Source organism: Heterocephalus glaber, unplaced genomic scaffold, assembly GCF_053883595.1.
Source record: "Heterocephalus glaber isolate CG9 unplaced genomic scaffold, H.glaber_assembly_v1.0 deba00001428, whole genome shotgun sequence".
In the NCBI taxonomy this organism is placed as follows: domain Eukaryota; kingdom Metazoa; phylum Chordata; class Mammalia; order Rodentia; family Bathyergidae; genus Heterocephalus; species Heterocephalus glaber.
Window position 1 is genome coordinate 28,554,065 of NW_028258293.1, and position 19,786 is coordinate 28,573,850.

General features: G+C 39.1%; 1 protein-coding gene across 3 annotated transcripts in view; it reads left to right on the plus strand.

Annotated features, from left to right (window-relative positions):
- The window catches only part of Paaf1 (proteasomal ATPase associated factor 1), a 33,469-nt gene extending 14,847 nt beyond the window's left edge, over positions 1–18,622 (plus strand). For all 3 annotated transcript variants that reach the window (XM_004863261.4, XM_021243195.2, XM_087211317.1), the window contains 6 exons: positions 4,794–4,988; positions 10,383–10,474; positions 12,388–12,503; positions 13,780–13,862; positions 16,199–16,281; positions 17,935–18,622. In XM_004863261.4, the coding sequence (XP_004863318.1) occupies positions 4,794–4,988; positions 10,383–10,474; positions 12,388–12,503; positions 13,780–13,862; positions 16,199–16,281; positions 17,935–18,012 (647 nt within the window). In that variant the 3' untranslated portion in view covers positions 18,013–18,622. The remainder of the gene's footprint in view (positions 1–4,793; positions 4,989–10,382; positions 10,475–12,387; positions 12,504–13,779; positions 13,863–16,198; positions 16,282–17,934) is intronic.
- The last annotated feature ends 1,164 nt before the right edge of the window (positions 18,623–19,786 follow it).

The window sequence follows — 19,786 nt, forward strand, 5'->3', positions numbered from 1 at the left end:
TTTCACCACGGACTAGAAATTCCTTTTCTAGTTAGTTTTGTTATTGCTATCTAGAACTGTCTTACACAATTATTGTTTTCCATAATTGATAAGGAAAAATCCTCCTCAGGAGATTATCTACTTGTATACTGCAGAAAGAAAAGAAAGAGTGCGATAGAGAAAATCTACATTTTCTCACTCCTTTGGCTGTGGTGACAGTAAAAGCCAGGTGGTGAATGGCTTCATTACCAGATATCAAAGATAGAGCTCGATACTGTTAATTACCATGAATTTAAATTATAGTTCATATTTTTTAACAATGGATTATCTATATAACTAGATAATATCAGATTGTAGAGACAGACTGAGAATATCTTCCCTTTGTAACTGATTAGTTGGTTTGCTGAAAAAAAACATAATTTAAGGATGTTTTATCCTTAATTAGAATATTAAAAAGATGATAAAACCAGATGTGGCAATACATATCTGTAATTCCAGCATTCTAGAATGCTCAGACAGGAGAATTTAAAGTTTGAACCTGGCTTAGACAATTTAGTAAGAGCCTGTCTAAGGATGTAGTTCAGTATGAAGGTTTTGTGTTTTGTCCCTAGTACTGAAAAAAAAGAAGGAAGAGGAGGAAGAAGAAAAAAATACATAGGGATTACAAGGTTACAGATTTTAAAAATACAGTAACATTCTCAATTCTTTACCTTGCATCCCTACATCGGAACCATAATAACATTTTCTATACCACTAATTTGGGAATTAATTACAGATTGCCCTTTACTTGTGGTATTTACACCTATGTTTTTACCTTGTGACCCCTACTGCATTGTAACTTGTTGTAGAGATCAAATTTTAAGTTTTAATATTTCTTTATAATGGTTTGTGTCAGATTACATGCAGATGATCTAGCAAATATACATGTCAACCTTACCAAACAAATGGGTACATTGATAGGGAACAGAAACAATATTTGGAGCCTTCCTCACATTATTGAAGAACTCATTACTTTTTAAAAACTAACAAGTCTAAGGAGTTAGAGGTGCCTGCAAAGTGTGGGAGCCAGCAGCCATAGGAATAAGAGAAACATTGGAGGATTCACCCTAGATCTGGCTTTTCCTCTGAACATATAGGCCCAGGGAAACTTTTCAGTGAAACAAAGCATGACTCTGCATGTCGAACTGAACAAGGTGCATATTTAGCATTGATGCTCTCTTAGTTTATGGAACACCTTTGACTCATTGCAGTTACTGCATGTGAATCATCACGATGTCTCCCAACATTCTTAAAATCTCTCTGGAAATATATATATGACCCTTAGCTTAGAATGTTTGTTAATGTGATGTAAGCTTTTATTGTATAGTTTTCCCTTTCTTTTGGCCTTGTGAGAAGTTTTCAGGGTGAGAGTAAGGACTTTTGCAGTATAGCAACCCTGACCTTTTTTTTCCCCCCTTGAGAGGAGAGTTTTTGTCATATTGAAGAGAAATGATACATGGCAAGAGAAATGACATGAGGTCAGATCTAGGCTGATGGCTGTCAGATATTGAATATTTCTTTCCACTTAATTCTGTAAAATATTCCCAGGTTTTTAGGATTGCTTATTCTTCCACAACACAGAACAAAAGTCAGGATTAATTGCTGATGATACCAACATAGGAGCCACTCACTGGTCCAGCCAAGTGGTTTCCAAGTTGCTTGTGTGGCTCCTTTTTTTTTTGTATCGCTATGTAGTTCAGCCTGGCCTTAAACTCACTATGTAGCCCAGGCTGGCCTCCAACTCACAGCAATCCTGCCTCAGCCTCCCAAGTGCTGAGATTATAGATGTGCGCCACCACACCTGCTGTGTGGTTCATTTTAAATAATCTCTTGAGTTATGAAATTTTGAAGCATTTTATTAGTCACAACCACAAACCATACATAAAAACAGAATAAAGAATTATTACTTGCATTTATTATCTTTATTTTTTTTCCTTTTGTCATTGCTGGGGTCAAACCCAGAGTCTTGTTCTACCACTGAGCCACATCCCCAGGTTGCATTTGCATTTATTATCATTAATGGCTTCTCACAAGTGGTGAGAAAATAAGAGAAGCAGAACTCAGCATGGTGGCACATGCCTATAATCTCAGCTCCTCTCCAGGGTGAGGCAGCAGGATTGCAAGATCAAGGCCAGCCTAGGCAACTTAGTGAGACCCTGTCTCAAAATGAAACAAAAAAGGACTGTGGATGTAGCTCAGTGGTAGAGTACTTGCCTAGCATGTAATCAGACCTGGGTTTACTTGCCAGTACTTCACAAACACAATAAAAGAAGCAGAGGATTGTGTTGAAAGCAAATGTGGTTCTTTATTGCTTAGGGTGTTTTTTACAAGCAAAACAAAACCATAAGGAAGTCTGGACTGAATAAACATAGTGTGATGCTGATAATAGAGAACTATTAGAAACTTATTAAGTAGTTCTATGTATAGATCTCTTGTGAAGGATAAGTTTTTGTTAGCTTAGTTAAGTCCCTGGCTTGCTTCCCTTTCTAGTATACAGAAACGTGATAGCAAGGGAGACAGTATAGTAGAATAGTTACAGATAGGATTTGGAGGCAAATTTTGGTTTAAATCTTAATTCTGCCACTTAAAAAGTGTGACCTTGGAAAATTACTTAATTTTTCTGGGCCTCAGTTTCCTCATGTAAAATGAGGATAGTAGTATTAAATGAGATAGTACTAATGAAAGATTTAGCATACTCCTCAGGATATAATAAGTACACAATAAGTGGGGTTTTTTCCTTACATAAAATATAAAATTAAGCTTTAATACTTGCTAGAAAATGGGAGCTTGTGACTTGTGATGTTTTAACATATTTGTCAAATGTAAAAAGGAGAAATTGTTATTTCTAATAAAATAGACATTTTCCAGTAGAAACAAATACAATTCTAGTTGATACATAATTGGTGCCTCTAAAATTTTACATATGTTCTTTAAATATATAAGTGTGTGTGTCTACAAATATATATTTTAATATAGATAATTAAAAGATTAGAATGTTTTTTCATTAACAAACCAAGGTAAAGTTTCTGTGTGTATTTTGAATCTTTCAAATGGAAAGATAAACTAAATGTAGTTTTAAGCCTCTAATATATGAGCTAATTAGTTTGAAGTTAAATTGCCCAGGCCATTTAATGAAACTTAATGAGTTTGAACATATAGGAGTTATAATCCTAATTATTTTGTAATAAGTAATTAAACATCTTTCCATGGGGTACAGAAGATCACTTCCTGTTCAGCTCTGCTGAAACCATAGTGGTAGAAAAATAGCAGCTTTTCTGTTGGTGTTTGACTAGAGTAGGGTGGATATGACCAAGATTTTTTGTTATTAGGCTACTTCTTTCCAAGTCTTTTGGCTAGGGACAATAGACTTTTCTTGGATTTTTAAAAAATTGTGTGCTTAGCTGGGTATGGTGGTGCATGCATGTAATCCCAGCACTTGGGAGGCTGAGGGCACCCTGGGCTACATAGTGAGTTCAAGGCTAGCCTGAACTACACATAGCAAGACCCTGTCTCAAAACACAGACAAAATTGTGTGCTGTGAGTGCTTCTGGGTTGGTGACTTCTGCAGTGCCCTGTCCGGACTATGAGATGCAGTGAGGAAATCCAGGAACTCAATTCTGTGTTTTTCAATTCCTGGGGTCCTTAAGTAGTTTGACTCCTTTGCATCTTTCAAAGTTTTCCTATTCTTGTTTTTTGTGTCATGTCTGGGTCATTTTTGTTGAAAGGGGAAGGACATGGAAGAATGGGGTTTCTCCCTGTTGGCCGGAACCAGAAGTCACATCCTTTTTTAAACAGCTCTCAGTGGAAGCAGCAAGATCTCTTAGGACAGTGATGTGTAGACTGAACTCTCAAAGCATCTACCTAATTTTTCTTTAAAAAGGGGAGGGAGTAAGCCAAAATAAAAACTTTAAACCACTATTACAGAACACCCCACTAAATATTAAATCCAGAATTTGGCTTTACATATCTGTCTCATAGTCTTTGAACCATTGGGAAGTAAGTACTCTTTCTGCTCATTTCTGTTTTTCTAGCATTTTAAAATCTCCAGCATGTACTGAAACAGCAAGGTTTCTGTTTCGTTGATAAAGCTCGTTACTGCTAGTCCGAGAGAATGGAAGGCACACCAGGAGCCTTGGAGACCAAGTAAAGCTTTATTTACGCCAGCGGGCCAGCCTGCGTTCATAGGCGGGAGACTGGCCCTGTCCAATGCTTGAACAAAGTAGATATACACTTTGGGCGGGGGCATTACAAGTGAGGTACTCTTGGTGTACATTCATTGATTACAGAATTTGATTATGCATTAACAGGCAAAATCAAACATGGCACTGGCTCACTTATAATACTGGCAGCAAGTTCATTGGGTAATTCAAAATATGGGGGTTAATATCTCATTTGTATCTGGGCAGAAAGACAAAACTACTTTAGAGACAAAGACATTCCTGAGATGCGGAAGTTGGCTTGGACATGTTGAACAAAGAAAATTTTTTAGGCTGGGGATTTAGCTCAGTGGTTTCACCGCCTGCTGCACAAGTGCAAGGACCCAAGTTTGATCCCTGGTACCAAAAAAATAAAAACAAAGAAAAATTTTCAAGTAGGGAATTTCCTGTAGTAAGTCCAGTTTAAACCATGGAGGCAAAATTCCCCTTTCAGTACCACATGTTCATGTTCAATTTACATTTATAAAGGGACAGAGGCATTTATGCTACTCTGTCTTCTCTGTCCTTGTAGTTCCTTTACTACCTTCTCCATCTTAGAGGCTTTTTTTCTCTTGCCAGGTATCCTGGATACAGCCATTGTCGACCGAGGGCGGAATGTAGTGTCTGGCTCTCGAGATGGAACAGCCCGACTTTGGGATTGTGGGCGCTCGGCCTGCTTGGGAGTCATTGCAGACTGTGGTTCTTCCATTAATGGAGTGGCAGTAGGTGCTGCTGACAACTCCATCAACCTTGGCTCCCCGGAGCAGATCCCCAGTAAGTTGATAGTAATATATGAGCTCATTTTGTTTTCTTGAGTCCCCTTCAGTGTTTGCCTTAGTTTCTCCTATTCTTTTTCATCCTTTCTTGCTCTATAGTGGTTATTTTAATTTCCACCCTTATATTATTATTTTTAAAAATATTATTATTTATTTATTATATTTCTATAGCTTTAGAATCAACACAGGAAGCATGTATCATAATAACTGTATTAAAGTACAGTATAAAGTAGCAGATAAGACTAATAGCTATAAGTCATTTAGTGAAGCTGAGCATGGTGGCATACACATCTGTAACCCAGAACTTTGGGAGACTGAGGCAGGAAGATCACAAATTTGAGACCAGCCTTTGCAATTCAGTGGTTTAGAAAGAACCTGGCTCAAAATTAAAAATAAAAAGGGCAGGGGCCAGGGATTTAGCTCAGTGGTGCCTTTGCCTGCCTCACAAGCATAAGGTCCTGAGTTTGATTCCCAGTACCTAAATAAATAAATAAATAAATAAAATAAAAAATAAAAAGGGCTGGAGATGTAGCTTAGTATAAAGGCCTTGAGTTCAATCCCCACCCAATACTGAAAAAAAAAGTGATCAGTAATGCTCACCTGAAAAAAATTAGCAATTCTTAATGCAAATATGATAGGTTTGCAGAGGAAAGGAGTGTAACAAGTTACTATATGTTTACAAATGAAGATGACTTAAACTATGAAGGATGAATTCCAGTTGAATAGGATAGAATGGAGAGAGTAGGAACTAGGGCATGTATGGAGCAATTTGCATTACATAGTGGAGGTGAGATTGAGTGCTATATAAAAACATATGTTTGGCCTAGAAGGTTGAATTAAGAATGTTAAGTTGAATAACTCTGGTAAGACAGCAAAGTAAAGGTCCTAATAAGACCTTTTTTTTCCCTTTTTTTGTTTGTTTGTTTTGTGGTTTTTTTGGTACCAGGAATCAAACTCAGGACCTTGCGCTTGCAAGGCAGGCGGTGTAACCACTGAGCTAAGTCCCCAGCCCTTCATTGGTTTTTTGAGACAGGATCTCGCCATGTAGCTCAGGCTGGCTTTGAACTCACTGTGTAGTCCATGCTGGCCTTGAACTGGAGTCCATCCACCTGCCTTATCCTCCAGAGTGCTGGGATTACAGGCATGTGCCACCACGCCTGGCTTTTTTTTTTTTTTAAAGGCAGGACCTTGCTATGTGGTTCAGGCTGGCCTTAACTCACTATGTAGCCCAGTATTACGGCTTATGTCTAGATGTCCCCCCAAAGCCTCATACAGTCATAAGCAGGGCTTTTCAGAGGTGACTGGATCTAGAGTGTGTGATGCTGAGATTGATTCATGATGCAATGGTAGGTTTAAGGGCACTAGGATTAAGGGTGAGTGATTATTAAATTAGTCCACTGATTGGGCTTGGCATCCACCCTAAGCTGGGTAGCCTAGATAGAATATAAAAGGGGCAGAAAAAAGCTGCTCTTGTCACTTGTGGGTCACTTGCTTGCTTTTGGTGCCTTCTGCATGCCATGAATTGTTTCTCCTCTGTGGTGCTCCTCTGCTATGCCACCTTGCCTTGGAGTCAGCCGCTTACGGACTGAATCCTCTGTAAACTGTGAGCCAAATAAACCTTTCCTCCTTTAACTTTGGGTGTCAGGTATTTTGTCTCAGCAATGAGAAAAGTAAGTAAGACACCCAGCCTGGCCTCGAGCTGTCAGCATTCCTCCTGCCTTAGCCTCCTGAGTGCTGGGATTACAGGTGTGCACCACCATGCCCAGTTGTAAATTTCATTCTTACTTTCTCATGAAAATACTAATAATTGCTTCTCTGTTCTATACGAACACTTTTTCTGTCATCTTTGCTCCTCACATTTTAAAAATATAGGCTTATTTTTAGAGCAATTTTAGGTTCACTGCAAAACTGAGCAGAAAGTAGAGTTTTCATATATCCTCTGCTGCACCTTCCCACTCCCATGTTGCCTCCCCAGAGTAGTTACAATTGATGAACCTGCATCAACAAATTGTTATCACCCAAGACCTATAGTATGTGCTAGGGTTCACTCTTGGTGTTGTACATTCTATGCGTTTTGACAAATGAACACTGACGTATTCTACAGAATAGTTTTACTGCCCTAAAAGTCCTCTGTGCTCCACCTAGTTTGTCATCATTACCTCCCTCCAACCTCTAGTAACCACTGAGCTTTTTACTGTTATTATCATAGGTGGAACCGTATAGGTTTAGCCTTTTAGATGGGCTTCTTGCACCTAGCAATAAGCATTTAAAGTTCCTCTGTGTCTTTTCATGATTTGATAGCTCATTTCTTGTCAAACCACTGAATACTATTCCATTTTCTGGGTATATCACAACATATCCATTCGCCTACTTACAGACATCTTCATTGCTTCCAGGTTTTGACAGTTATCATTAAAACTGATGTAGACACCTATGTGTAAGTTTTTGTGTGGACCTAAATTTACAGCTCATTTGGATTAATTTTGCCCCTTACTTTTGACACAATAGGTGCCCCACCTTCACTCTCTTAAACTTCCCACATAGGGCCTGGGATTTAGCTCAGTGGTTCTGCAACCTGCCTCACAAGCACAAGGTCCCAAGTTCAATCCCTGGTACCAAAAAAAACCCATTAATAAATAAATAAAATAAAAAAGGGCTGGGAATTTAGCTCAGTGGCACGGCACTCACTGCGCCTATCTTGCAAGTGCAAGGTCCCGAGTTCGATCCCAGAACCGCAAAAAACCCCACAAAACTTACCATATAGATGCACTATGGTAAAACTATTTCTGACTACTAGATGTTCCCTGGCCCCTCTTTATTTATTTATATATTTTTTGGAACCAAAACATTTATTGGTACATTTTAGATATACATAATGATAACATTCATCATAGGGAATTTGTACCTGTACATGATTTATCTTGCTTGCTTCTTTTTTTCCCATTCCCCTCTCCTTTCAACCCCTCTTCCCATCCTTATTTACAAAGGCTTTATTTCCATTTTTTCCTTCTGTTCTCTTTTCTTGTCTCTTCTTTCCTTTCCTCCTCCCCCCACCTTGTTCCCCTTCTCATTTGAACATTTTCTTCTTATTTTCCAATATCTATTGTACATTTTGGTCCTTACTTACAGTTTCAGTTTCTCACCCCAGAGAAACAGTGCGGTATTTAAACACGTGTGTCCGATTTATTTCACTTAAGAGTATGGTATCAAGATGCATCCATTTACCAAGAAATGTCTCGTTTATACTTCTTTATGGGAGAGTAATATTCCATTGTATCAAAAAAAACCCCCACATCTTCTTTACGCATTCATTGGTTGAAGGGCATTTGGGCTGTTTCCAAGCTTTAGCTATTACAAACTGTGCCGCTATAAACATGGGTGTACATATATCGCGGTGGCATGATACTTTTAATTCTTTAGGAAGAAGCCCAGAAGCCTGTCCCCTCTTTAAAAATTAATGGATTAATAGGGACCACCTATTTCCTAAAGGGGGATGCATGTGCGATTAATGGTAAATGAGATAATTTGACATAGTATGTGTTTTTAATAGTTACATATTAATATAATATACATATACCTCACTTCCAAGCTGAGATTTTATAGCCATTATTACTTAAAACAGGGTTAAATTTTTAAAAATTAGTTGGTAAGTACAGTAATCTAAATGACAATATTCTTGTTTTTTCTACTTTTTCATTTCCTATTTACTCTTCAGTACATTGTAGGATGATTTATGCCCAGGTACTTGACTGAAATGAAGAGTCAAGGTCACTGTGTTGCCTGATCCAATCTTCCCTCTACTTATCTCTTTTTGGTTTTTTTTTTTTTGGTACCCAGGGTCGAACTCGGGTCCTTGCGGTTCCCAGCTGGTGGCGAAACCACTGAGCTAAATCCCCAGCCTTTGTTTTGTTTTCTGAAACAGTGTCTATGTATTTCAGGCTGGCCTCAAACTCATTGTGTAGCCCAGGCTGGCCTCAAACTCATTACGATCCTCCTGCCTCAGCCTCCTGAGTGCTGGGATTAAAGGATCCTCTTGCCTCAGTTTCCCCAGTGCTAAGATTACAAGCATGTACCACCACTCCTGTCTTACCTGAATTTGAGGCACTATTTAGATACCTGATAGATAGTTCAACCTTACCTTCTCTAAGAAGGTGTATTTGATCCCTCCGGTCTCTTTTTTCCCATCTCAGAAAATGGTACCAGGCTGAGGCAGGAGGATTGCCGTGAGTTCGATGCCAACCTGAGCTACATAATGAGTTCAAGGCCAGCCTGTACTACCTAGGGAGTCTCAAAAAAAAAAAAAAAGTGGTACCTCCATTTACCCATTTGCTCAAGCTTAAAACCTGAGTTTAACTCATGTTTAACACCCTCCCTTTCCTCATGTCCCAAGTCAGCAGTCACATCTGTACCATTAGTGTTTCTGGTTTTTTCACTGCTTTTTCTCTCTCCTTTTTCTTTCTCCCTCACTCCCACCAATATTTTGGTCTACTGTGTCATCACCTTTTGTCTGTGTTACTGCCTGTACTGTTCTCCTATAATCCATTCTCTTCAGAGCAACCATTGTGGTTATTAAAAACACAAGGTGGTGCACACCTGAGGGTGGCAAGTTCAAGACCAGCCTGGGCAACTTGGCAAGACCTTGTCTCATGAAAAAACAGAAGATGAAACAGAAAAAAATGGTTTTTTCATGGTACTGGGGATCAAATGCAGGGGCACTCAATCACTGAGCTACATCCCCCAACCCCCCCACCGTTTTTGTTTTTTTTTTAGTTTTTATTTCGCGACAGGGTCTTGATAAGTTGCCAGGTGGAACTCAAACTTGTAATTCTCCTGCCTCAGCCTCCCTCAGTGTTGCAACTACAGGCCTGCGCTATTATGCCCAGCTTCACTAAATGAGCTATAGCCATTAGTCATCTTTGCTAAATTACACTGTACTTTAATATACTGATTTGTAAAGTTGCATTTGTAGAATATATGTTATATATAGTTAAAGTCACCCTTTTATAGTATTGGGATTGAACCCAGAGCCTTTGCATTGAGCTCATCCTCCCCCTTTTAAAGTTTTGAGACAAGGTCTCACTGAGTTGCTAAATTGCGTGGGTTGAGCTTGAAATTGTGATCCTCCTGCCTCTCAGGCTCCCAGAGTGCTGGGATTATAGGTGTGCAACACCACAACTAGCTGAAGTCACCCTTTTTAATTGTACAGTTCTGTAAGGTTTTTAATTTTAATTTTTTAGTTGTAGAAGTTTTGACAAATGTGTGCTATTGAATAAACAGTGCCACAGTGAGAAATAGAACCTAAGTTTTAAAAAAATTAATCAGTGAATCACTAACATGTAGTGCGGTCAGCAGACCAATGTAGCTGTCATTGACATGGCTCATCATCATGCAGGTGAGCGGGAGGTTGGAACAGAAGCGAAAATGTTGCTGGTGGCCCGGGAAGATAAGAAGCTTCAGTGCCTGGGACTACAGAGCAGGCAGCCGGCAAGTGCTTCCTATAAGACCTTTGAAGCCTGGGATCACTCTGATTCTTGGCAAGATGTTTAGAAACATTTCTACTTGTTCCCTTTTTGAGGAAGCTGCATGGGTGAGAGGAAGTATGTGTAGTGACTTAAGTGCGGGATTTGGAATGGGGTGGGATTTAATCACAGCTCTTAGGACCTACTGGCTCTGACATTGGAGAGGCTTCTTTTTTTTTTTTTTGAGACAGGGTCTCACTTTGTAGTTTAGGCTGGCCTCAAACTCGCAGCGATCCTCCTGCCTCTGCCTCCAGAGTGCTGGGATCACAGGTGTGTACCACCACACCCGGCTGAGAGGTTTCTTAATCTCCCTGAGCCTGTTTTTTGTTGGGTTTTTTTTTGGTACCGGGGATCGAACTTGGGACCTTGCACTTTTGAGGCAGGCTCGGTGCCACTGAGCTAAATCCCCAGCCAGGAGCCTGTTTTCTTGTCACTAAACTGGGCATAATAGGACTTAATTTATAGGACTGTGTGATGAAGATGAAGTACTCTTCTGCTTTGTGGCCTTTTTAAAGTTGCTCTCTGCACCTTAATGTGCTATATGTAAAATGATGAGGTTTTACAGATCTTCGTTATGGGATCCTTCTACTTCTAAGATAATGTGAAGAAAGTAATGCATTCAGGGTTCTTTTTTTTTTTTTGGTACTGGGAATCGAACTCAGGTCCTTGCACTTGTGAGGCAGGTGGCGGCACCAGTGAGCTAAATCCCCATCTCCGAATTTTCTTCTTTTATCCTCTGAGGTTGGATGGACGTATTTTGCTCTTAACTAAACTCTGTCTGCCCTGAGATTAGGTTTTTAAAATTTTTCTTCTGGTTCCTACCATCATCATCCAGAATAACTTTAATAACTTGGTTTGGCCTTAGCTTTTGTATTTTTATTTTATCTTGTTACTCCACTGTGCTAGAGATGTTTTCATTATCAAAGCTTATCCCAGGAACTACACTGTTTTTGCTAATACTGCCTTTGCACTTGAACTATGCCAGCTTTAACTTCCAAAGGTGAATCAGGTTTTCTTTCTTTTTTTTTTTTTTGTTCTCTTCTTTTTGGAATATATATGGATGAAATGGTCAGTTTGAGCTAAAAGTCTAGAATAAAAAAAAGTATAAAAATATTTTTAGACATGGGAGAATTTGACTCTTTAAATTCCCTCATTATATTTAAGCTTTTTTTCTTTTCCTTCAAAGTATCTCCTTCAAAAAGTTGCTGGAGTAGGGCTGGGGATTTAGCTCAGTGGTTCCACCGCCTGCCTCGCAAGCGGCAGGACCTGAGTTCGATCCCCAGTACCCAAAAAAAAAAAAAAAAAGTTGCAGGAGTGGCCGGGGATTTAGCTCAGTGGTTCCGCCGCCTGCCCTGAAAGCGCAAGGACCCAAGTTTGATCCCCCGTACCAAAAAAAAAAGTTTCTGGAAGTGACATGAAACAAAATATAAACATGGGGATGACAAGTGTTTTTCAAATGGAGGGTTGTATGAAAAGGGAAAAAAAGATTTTTGGTGGAGAAGAGCCTGTGAGTCAGAATGCTAAAGGGTATTAGTTTGAAAACTGTTAACTCACAGCATATTGTTAACTAAACTGCACGAGCCCTCAGCCAGCCTCAGGTCTTGAAATCCTGGGAGACCTACTTTCTCAGTTATTGGTGAGTGCTCTGTTTCCTGCTCAAGATTCTTGAAAGGGGGCCGGGGATTTAGCTTAGTGGTGCTGCTGCCTGCCTTGCAAGCACAAGGTCCCAAGTTCAATCCCTGCTACCAAAAAAACAAAAGATTCTTAAAAGGGGAAAGAAAGAATCTCTAAAAATAGTGAAATTCTCTCCTTTTTTGGATCTGTTTATTCCTGGAAACAAATGAATCTTTAAACATTTTTGTCTCCTATTGTTCCCAGGTCTTCCTCTTTATTGGCTCAGATGCCTTCAACTGCTGTACTTTTCTCTCTGGCTTCTTGCTATTGGCTGGAACACAAGATGGAAACATTTATCAACTGGATGTGAGGAGTCCGAGGTGAGAGACCATTCATTTGCATGATGCAGGTCTTCTACAGAGTGGAATTTTTTACTGGGTGTAATATTGATTTAGCTTAGCAGATAGATAACTGTTGAGCTAAGGGTATCTTTTTCCATTGATAATCTTTCTGGTGTAAATTATCTGATTGTTTTTATCATTCCTGGAATTATATTAAAAGATAATTTGACTCCTACTGTCATGGTTGTCCAACTGTAATAATTGTTTTGGAAATGACGTTTAAATAATAAAATAACTTTGCGTAAAATGATTGTCTGGAGCTTTTAACTTTAAGGAGCTCAGTAGTTTTCTCTAGGCTATTAGACCTGTGGTGGCCTAAGATTGAATGATCATTTTTGAATTCATATAAGCCAATTCTATTTCCTATTTAGCTTTTTTTTTTGGTACCGGGGATCAAACTCAGGTCCTTGTGTTTGTGAGGCAGGCAGCAGAACCACTGAGCTAAATCCCAGCCCTCTTATTTAGTTTTGATTATGACCCTTATAAAACAAGCCGCCTCACGTTTTAAAAAATATTCAAAGAGAATCATATGGCCTCTATGTAACAGGATTTAACAGTTTCTATGATTCTGTCCCTTCCTTCTTTTTCCTTCCTTTGTCCAAATAATATTTATTGAATGGCTTCTTTGGGTACCATTTTTATCTTTTCATTTTAGAGTCCTGACAATTTTTTGTGAGTTTTGTTTCTTGTTTTTTGTTTTGTTTCTGGTTCTGGGGATCAAACTCAGGAACTTATACTTGCAAGGCAGGTGCAGCACCACTGAGCTACATCCCTTACCTTGCTGACAATTTTAATATAATATTTCTTTTTTGTTTGTTTGTTTTTTTGTTGTTGTTGTTTTGATTTTAGTACCAGGGATCGAACTCGGGACCTTGCGCTGTGAGGCAGGCGCTGGAACCACTGAGCTAAATCCCCAGCCCTTAATACAATATTTCAAAACTAATCTTAATTCTGTCAAGTTAAAAAAAAAAAAGTTAAAATATTGTTAACATTATTATCTTTGATTCATATCAAGCCTCCTCTAAAACCTTGAGATTTTGGTGGTGACTTAGTTCATGTTTTGAGATTCACTCCAAGGTAGCTTTTAGTTACCTTCATCCTCCAGAACTTTCCAAAAAAAAGAAACTGTATGAATGGTTTTAATTTCTCTCTACATCTGTCCTGTTTCCTTTTATGTGGTTATTATTATATGTTGAGTATAGTCAGGTGTTGCTTTCAAAGAAAAAAGTAAAATTTCTCCTACTCTGAATCCTAGAGCTCCAGTACAAGTCATCCACAGATCAGGAGCACCAGTTCTGTCCCTGCTGAATTTCAGAGATGGATTCATTGCTAGCCAAGGTGAGTCCAGGGTCAGTTTAAAGAGATAATTCCTTGAAATTCAAGGAACTTTTATGTTTGTTATAGCTGCTTCTGTTGGGAAGAAGGCAGGCATAATTTCTATTACTAACACCTAAACGTAAAGGAAATGAAAGTATAACTGTTCTCAGGGAACAGGACTAAAACCAATAGGAGAAAGTTATTAGGAGCTACATTTCGGTTCATTAGAAGCAAACACTTTTTGTTCCCTAAGAGGAGGCCCTTGGGGCAGTGAACACCTGACAGTGCAGGTGGAGTGTGGCTGGCTGTTTCCTCTGCAGGAGTATTCTGTACTGGCTTAGAAGTTGGACATGAAAAACCTTTGAGCTTCTTTGGTTGTTAGTGAGGAGATTTAAGTTATCACATGAACAATTTTTTTTTAAACAATTTTCTTTTTTTAACCTTTTAGGGCTGTTGATAAGGCTCTGTGATAGAGCACTTGCCTAGTATGCTTGAGGTCCTGGATTCAATATCTAGCCCTACAAAAAAAAAAAGAAAAGAAAAAACCTTTTCTTATGGAAATTGAGAAACATATAAAAGTAGACAGAAGAGCATAATGAATCTAAGATTCCCATTATTCAGCTTCAGCTGGTAATATTATCAATGTATAACCATAGGGCCAGGGATATAGCTCAGTGGTACCGCACCTGCCCCGTAAGCACAAGGTCCTGGAGTTCGATCCCTGGTACCCAAAAAAAGGCACTATATCAGTGTATAGCCAATCTTGTTTTACCCATTTTCTTGCAATCCTGAACCCTCATAATATTTGAAATATATCACAAACATTTTTTTTTGGTATCGAGGATCGAACTCGGGTCCTTGCGCTTGCACAGCCGGCGGCGAAACCACTGAGCTAAATCCCCAGCCCTCACAAACATATTTTTATATGTATCTCTAAAAGATGATTTTTTTCTAAAAAGGTTATTTTTTCTAATAATGCCAGAAAGGACAAGGTAAACCAGGTGTGATGGCACATACCTATATCCCAGCACTATGGATGACAAAGGCGGGAGGACTGCCTAGGCTGGGCAGTTTAGTAACTTGAGGCCCTGTCTTGAAATAAAAAATGGAAAAGGGGCTAAGGGTATAGCTCAATATAAAGGTGCTGGGTTCAATCCTCAGTACCTTAAAAGGGCGGGGGGGGCAAATTATTACCCTCATATAGTGTTTATTGGAGTATACATGAATTATCAGATATATTTGGAAAGCATTGTTTCAGATTTCAAAAAAATTTGAACAGGTAAATTGATATCTTTGATTTTTTTCCAAGGTCTTATACAAAGTCTCTGTTGTTGTTGTTGTTGTTGTTGTTGTTGTTGTTTTTTGAGACGGGGTCTCACTATATAGTTCAAGCTGGCCTGGAATTTGCGGCAGTCCTCCTGCCTCAGCCTCCCAAGTGATGGGATTTCTGCAATTACAAGTCTACACCACCATGCCTGGCTAACAAAGTCTTAATATAGAAAAAGTGTTTTGCATAAAGGCATTGTTTTATTTTGTTTGTTTGTTTTTTGGCACCAGGGATTGAACTCGGGTCCTTGCGCTTGTGCAGCAGGAAGGCATTCTTTTATACAGCATGCTTCTTACCATGTAAAATAATTTTTATTAAAAAGATTGGAAGAATGACTCAAAATATTCATACTAATTAGCTTTGAGTGGTAGATTATAGGTAGTTTATTACCACTATTTTATTTTTAATGTTCTCTTCAGTGAGCTACTATTTTTATATTAAATTAACAACAGCAAAAAAATCACCTTAGTAAGTATTTTATAGATTATTCCATTTCATTTGTCTGTTCTCTTCTGAGGAAATGAAGATTAGATATACTTTTTTTTTTTCTGTAGTGCTAGGGATTGAACCCAGGGCTTGTGCTTGCTGGGCAAATGCTCTTCCACAGAGCTATACCCCCAGCCCAAGATCAGCTATAATTTCATTTTCTTGGTATAACTTTTCTCCTCTTAGTATATATTGTCAGGTTCATAGCTTCAGGAATAATTTGGGAACATACATTTTTCTTAAAACATTTGTATAGACCAATTCTTATTTAAAAACATTGTCAAGGATAAGTTTGCAAATAAATGTGTAAGCCTGCAGTTGCTTGCTCTGTGCCTTTGGCAGGCATTACAAATTGCAGGCAGCCCTTCTTCCCACTGACTGCACTTGGCCTTCAAGTCGTGCCCAGCCCAGCATTCCAGGAAGCAGCTATAGATCATCATGGTTGGCCCATGTAGTAAGACTTATTTACTATTTGGTGTCTTATGACCATCTTCTTTAGGCTAGCATTTTCTTTAGTTATCTAAATTTTCTTTTTGCCTTTTAGGTGATGGAAGCTGTTTCATTGTTCAACAAGATTTAGACTATGCCATTGAGCTCAGTGGGGCTGACTGTGACCCTGTATACAAGGTACAGCCTGAAAGGACACTAGGCCTGGGTTATTCCTACCTGAGATCTGGGGCTTTGAAGGGACTGAATCAGGCTACCTTGTGGTCATTACGTGTTCTAAAATACTGGTTATGGTGGATGGATTAAAAGACTTATTATGGTGGATGGGAAGAAATCAAAGCTTTTGAGTAAGTAGAGACTTCATCCTTTACTGCTCTAGAAACTTGAAAAATTCCTTCACCTCATCTGTCAGTTCATCTGTAAAATAAGGATAATAATGAGATCGTGCATATGCAAGTTCCTTTATAAATGTATTCTTTAAAATTAGCAATTGTTATTAAAACTCAAGACTGATTATTTCATTTGATTAGAGTGGAAAGAGAAAAATGAAATAACATTTATTGACCAGACATTATACAAATATTATCTCATCTAATATTTATTGACCAGACAGTGTACAAATATTATCCCATCTAATATTTATTGAGCAGACATTGTACAGATATTATCCTATCTAGTCTTTGTTACCATTCCCTAAGACCTTTTTAGTTTCACTCTTCTTTCTGCCACTAACTAGCATTATTTTGTATGTGTCTTTTTTTTGGGGGGGGGGAGTTGCTGAGGACTGAACCCAAGGCTTCATGCTTGCTAGACAAGTGTTCTACCACTGAACTAAATCCCCAGCCCTTGCATATAGCTTTAAAGACTGTTTTTAGAGAAATTTCAACCTTATATTTGTGTATTTATACACTTATATAAATAATAGTTTTATCTTCAGTTTGTACATAATTGCACCACTCTATATATAGCTTATTTATTTTTTACTTAACATCTTAGATCTTTTCCCAGGTAAATACATACAAATCCATTTCATTTTTTAAAGTTCTTGGGGCCGGGGATTTAGCTCAGTGGTTCTGCCACCTGCCTCGAAAATGCAAGGTCCTGAGTTCGATCCCCAGTACCAAAAAACAAAAACAAAAACAAAAAAACATTTAAAAAAAAAAGCTCTTACATCTATATTGTAAACTAACGTAACATTTCCATTTTACAAAGGAAGAAACTGAGACCCAAAAGAATTGAGAAAGTTGCCCTAGGTCATGCAGCTACATGGCAGCAAACCTGATAATAATTACAGAGTGCATGCTGTTTCCCTGATGTTAGTGGTTCTTATCTGTCTTTGAGAAGTAAATGAAATCTTCCCTGTTAATAATAACTTACATTCTGCACTTTTTTGCATTTAATTTTACAAGGTTCAGGGATACCCAAGCCTGTCAATAGTCTATCTCCTCCCCCAGTGCAGACCCTCTGCATTAATCCATGTACAACTCTTGATAGGTTTGCATTCCACTTAGGCCAGTGTTCTTTGTTCTGTAGTCATAAGTGCACCCTTGGCCCTGGCCAAGGGCCTGGGAGGAATTTGGTTGGTTTTTTTTTTTTTTTGGTACTGGAGATTGAACTAGGGTCCTTGAGCTTGCTCAGCAGGGGGCAAAACCACTGAGCTAAATCCCCAGCCCAAGGAATTTTGTAAATACATATTTTGGATGTAATCTCTTGCCTTCAGAGTAAAAGGTTTTTCATACTCCCTTGGACTAATGAGGATCAATGACCAGCCTTCATCTTTTTGAAATGGAAAAATCCCAGGCTTCCTTTGAGCTGTGAATTTTTGTGTTCCAGGTAGCCACGTGGGAGAAGCAAATCTACACATGCTGTCGAGATGGTCTCTTGAGACGCTATCAGCTTTCTGACCTCTGACCTCTTGGAAAGTTACTGAAAAGCATTGATCCTGATTTACAATGAGTGGAAATATCATCAGTCCTTCCCAAAGTCTATGGCTCCTTAGTGTCATAGGCACTCCTTGGAAGTCACAGCAAGTGAGCTGAACTGGCCCAGAAGATCTAGCATTCCAAGACCTAATTTGAACTGAGGAAGAAGCACATGTGTAGCCAGGCATGGTGCCACTTGCCTGTAATCTAAGCACTATGGGAGACTGAGGGAGGATAGTAAGTTCAGTCCTACCCTGGTCAACTTAAAGACTTAGCAAGACCCTATTTCAAAATAAACAGAATTTTTAAAGAGCTGGAGATGTTGCTCAGTCCGGAGGTTCAATTCCCAGTACCACCAAAAAAAGCAAAACAAAAAAGGAACAAGATGCAGGAGCAGCAGTAGCTACTGCTCATGTATGCTCACTGCCTTTGCCCTGTCTTCTCCTTATGTAGACCCACCCCACAACATTAGGGTAAACATCTGGATGCTTGCAGTTCGTTCTCACACCAAATTGTGTTACATGTTTACAAGGAATAGAGGACTAAAACCTATTCCCTGGAGAAAATAAATATGTTTGGAAAAACCTGAATTTGGAAAACTTTGTTAAAATTCTTTTACTCCAGCAAAAAGTCAATGAACAAAATTAAACTCCTTCCTCAAGAGTCCTTGTTGGGCTGGCCCTAAAGAAGGACGCTTGGCAGTGACAGTAAATACCCTATAAGCAGCAACATGGGAGAGATTCTTATTTCTGGTAACCAGACTGTCCCAGAACTGAAACTGAGGGTATTGGACTTTTGGTGCCAAAATCAGGAGTCCCAGGCAAACTGACATGGTTGGTCAGCCTCTGTTTAGGTAAGGAAATAATCATTGTAAAGGCAGTGGCTGGCAAAGTGTGGTCCCTGGAACAGTAACATCAGTTGAACATTTTAGAAATTCTTGGGCCCCACCTCACACCTGAACCAGAAATTGTGTGTGTGCACCCTGCGGTTTGTAGTCTAATATGCCTTCCAGGCGATTCTGCTGCATGCTCAAGTCAGAACCACTGACCTAGAAGAGATGGTGAAGGGTACTTTGGGGATAGCTGTACCCCAAGGGCTCAGAGGATGGTGAGGCTGGTCCACAGGAGCTGAGGCCACAGAGGCTGGTGGGGCCCAGGCAGTGAAGGAGCTTGAATGTCAGGTGAGGAGCTTGGACTTGGTCAGCAGTGGGAACTTGTGAAGAATTTTAAGTGAAAGAATGGCATGATGGGGCCCGGGATTTAGCTCAGTGGTTCCACTGCCTGTCTCACAAGCACAAGGTCCCAAGTTCGATCCCCGGTAAAAAACAAATACAAAACAAAAAAGAATGACATGATCATCTCTTTTTTTCCCCTTAAATATAAAGAGGGAATTATAACGTATGGGTTTTCTCTTTTATTTTCACTTAGTATTGCTGAGATCTTTCCAACTCAGTGCATTTTGACCAGAATGTCATATTATTTATAAATACCATATTATTTATACTTCAGAGCTTATTAGAGAAAGCTTTCTTGGAGGATACAACACTTGAGCTGGGCCATACAGGCTAAGATTTTGATTTATTTTATTTATTTATTTATTTATTTTTGGTACCGGGGATCAAACTCTAGACCTTGTGGTTGCAAGGCAGGCGCCGGAACCACTGAGCTAAATCCCCGGCCCCAGATTTTGATTTATTTAAGGGCAGAAAGTTGTTCCTGGCTGGAGTAATATGGTTGAGAGTTCTTAGTGATATATTTTCATGT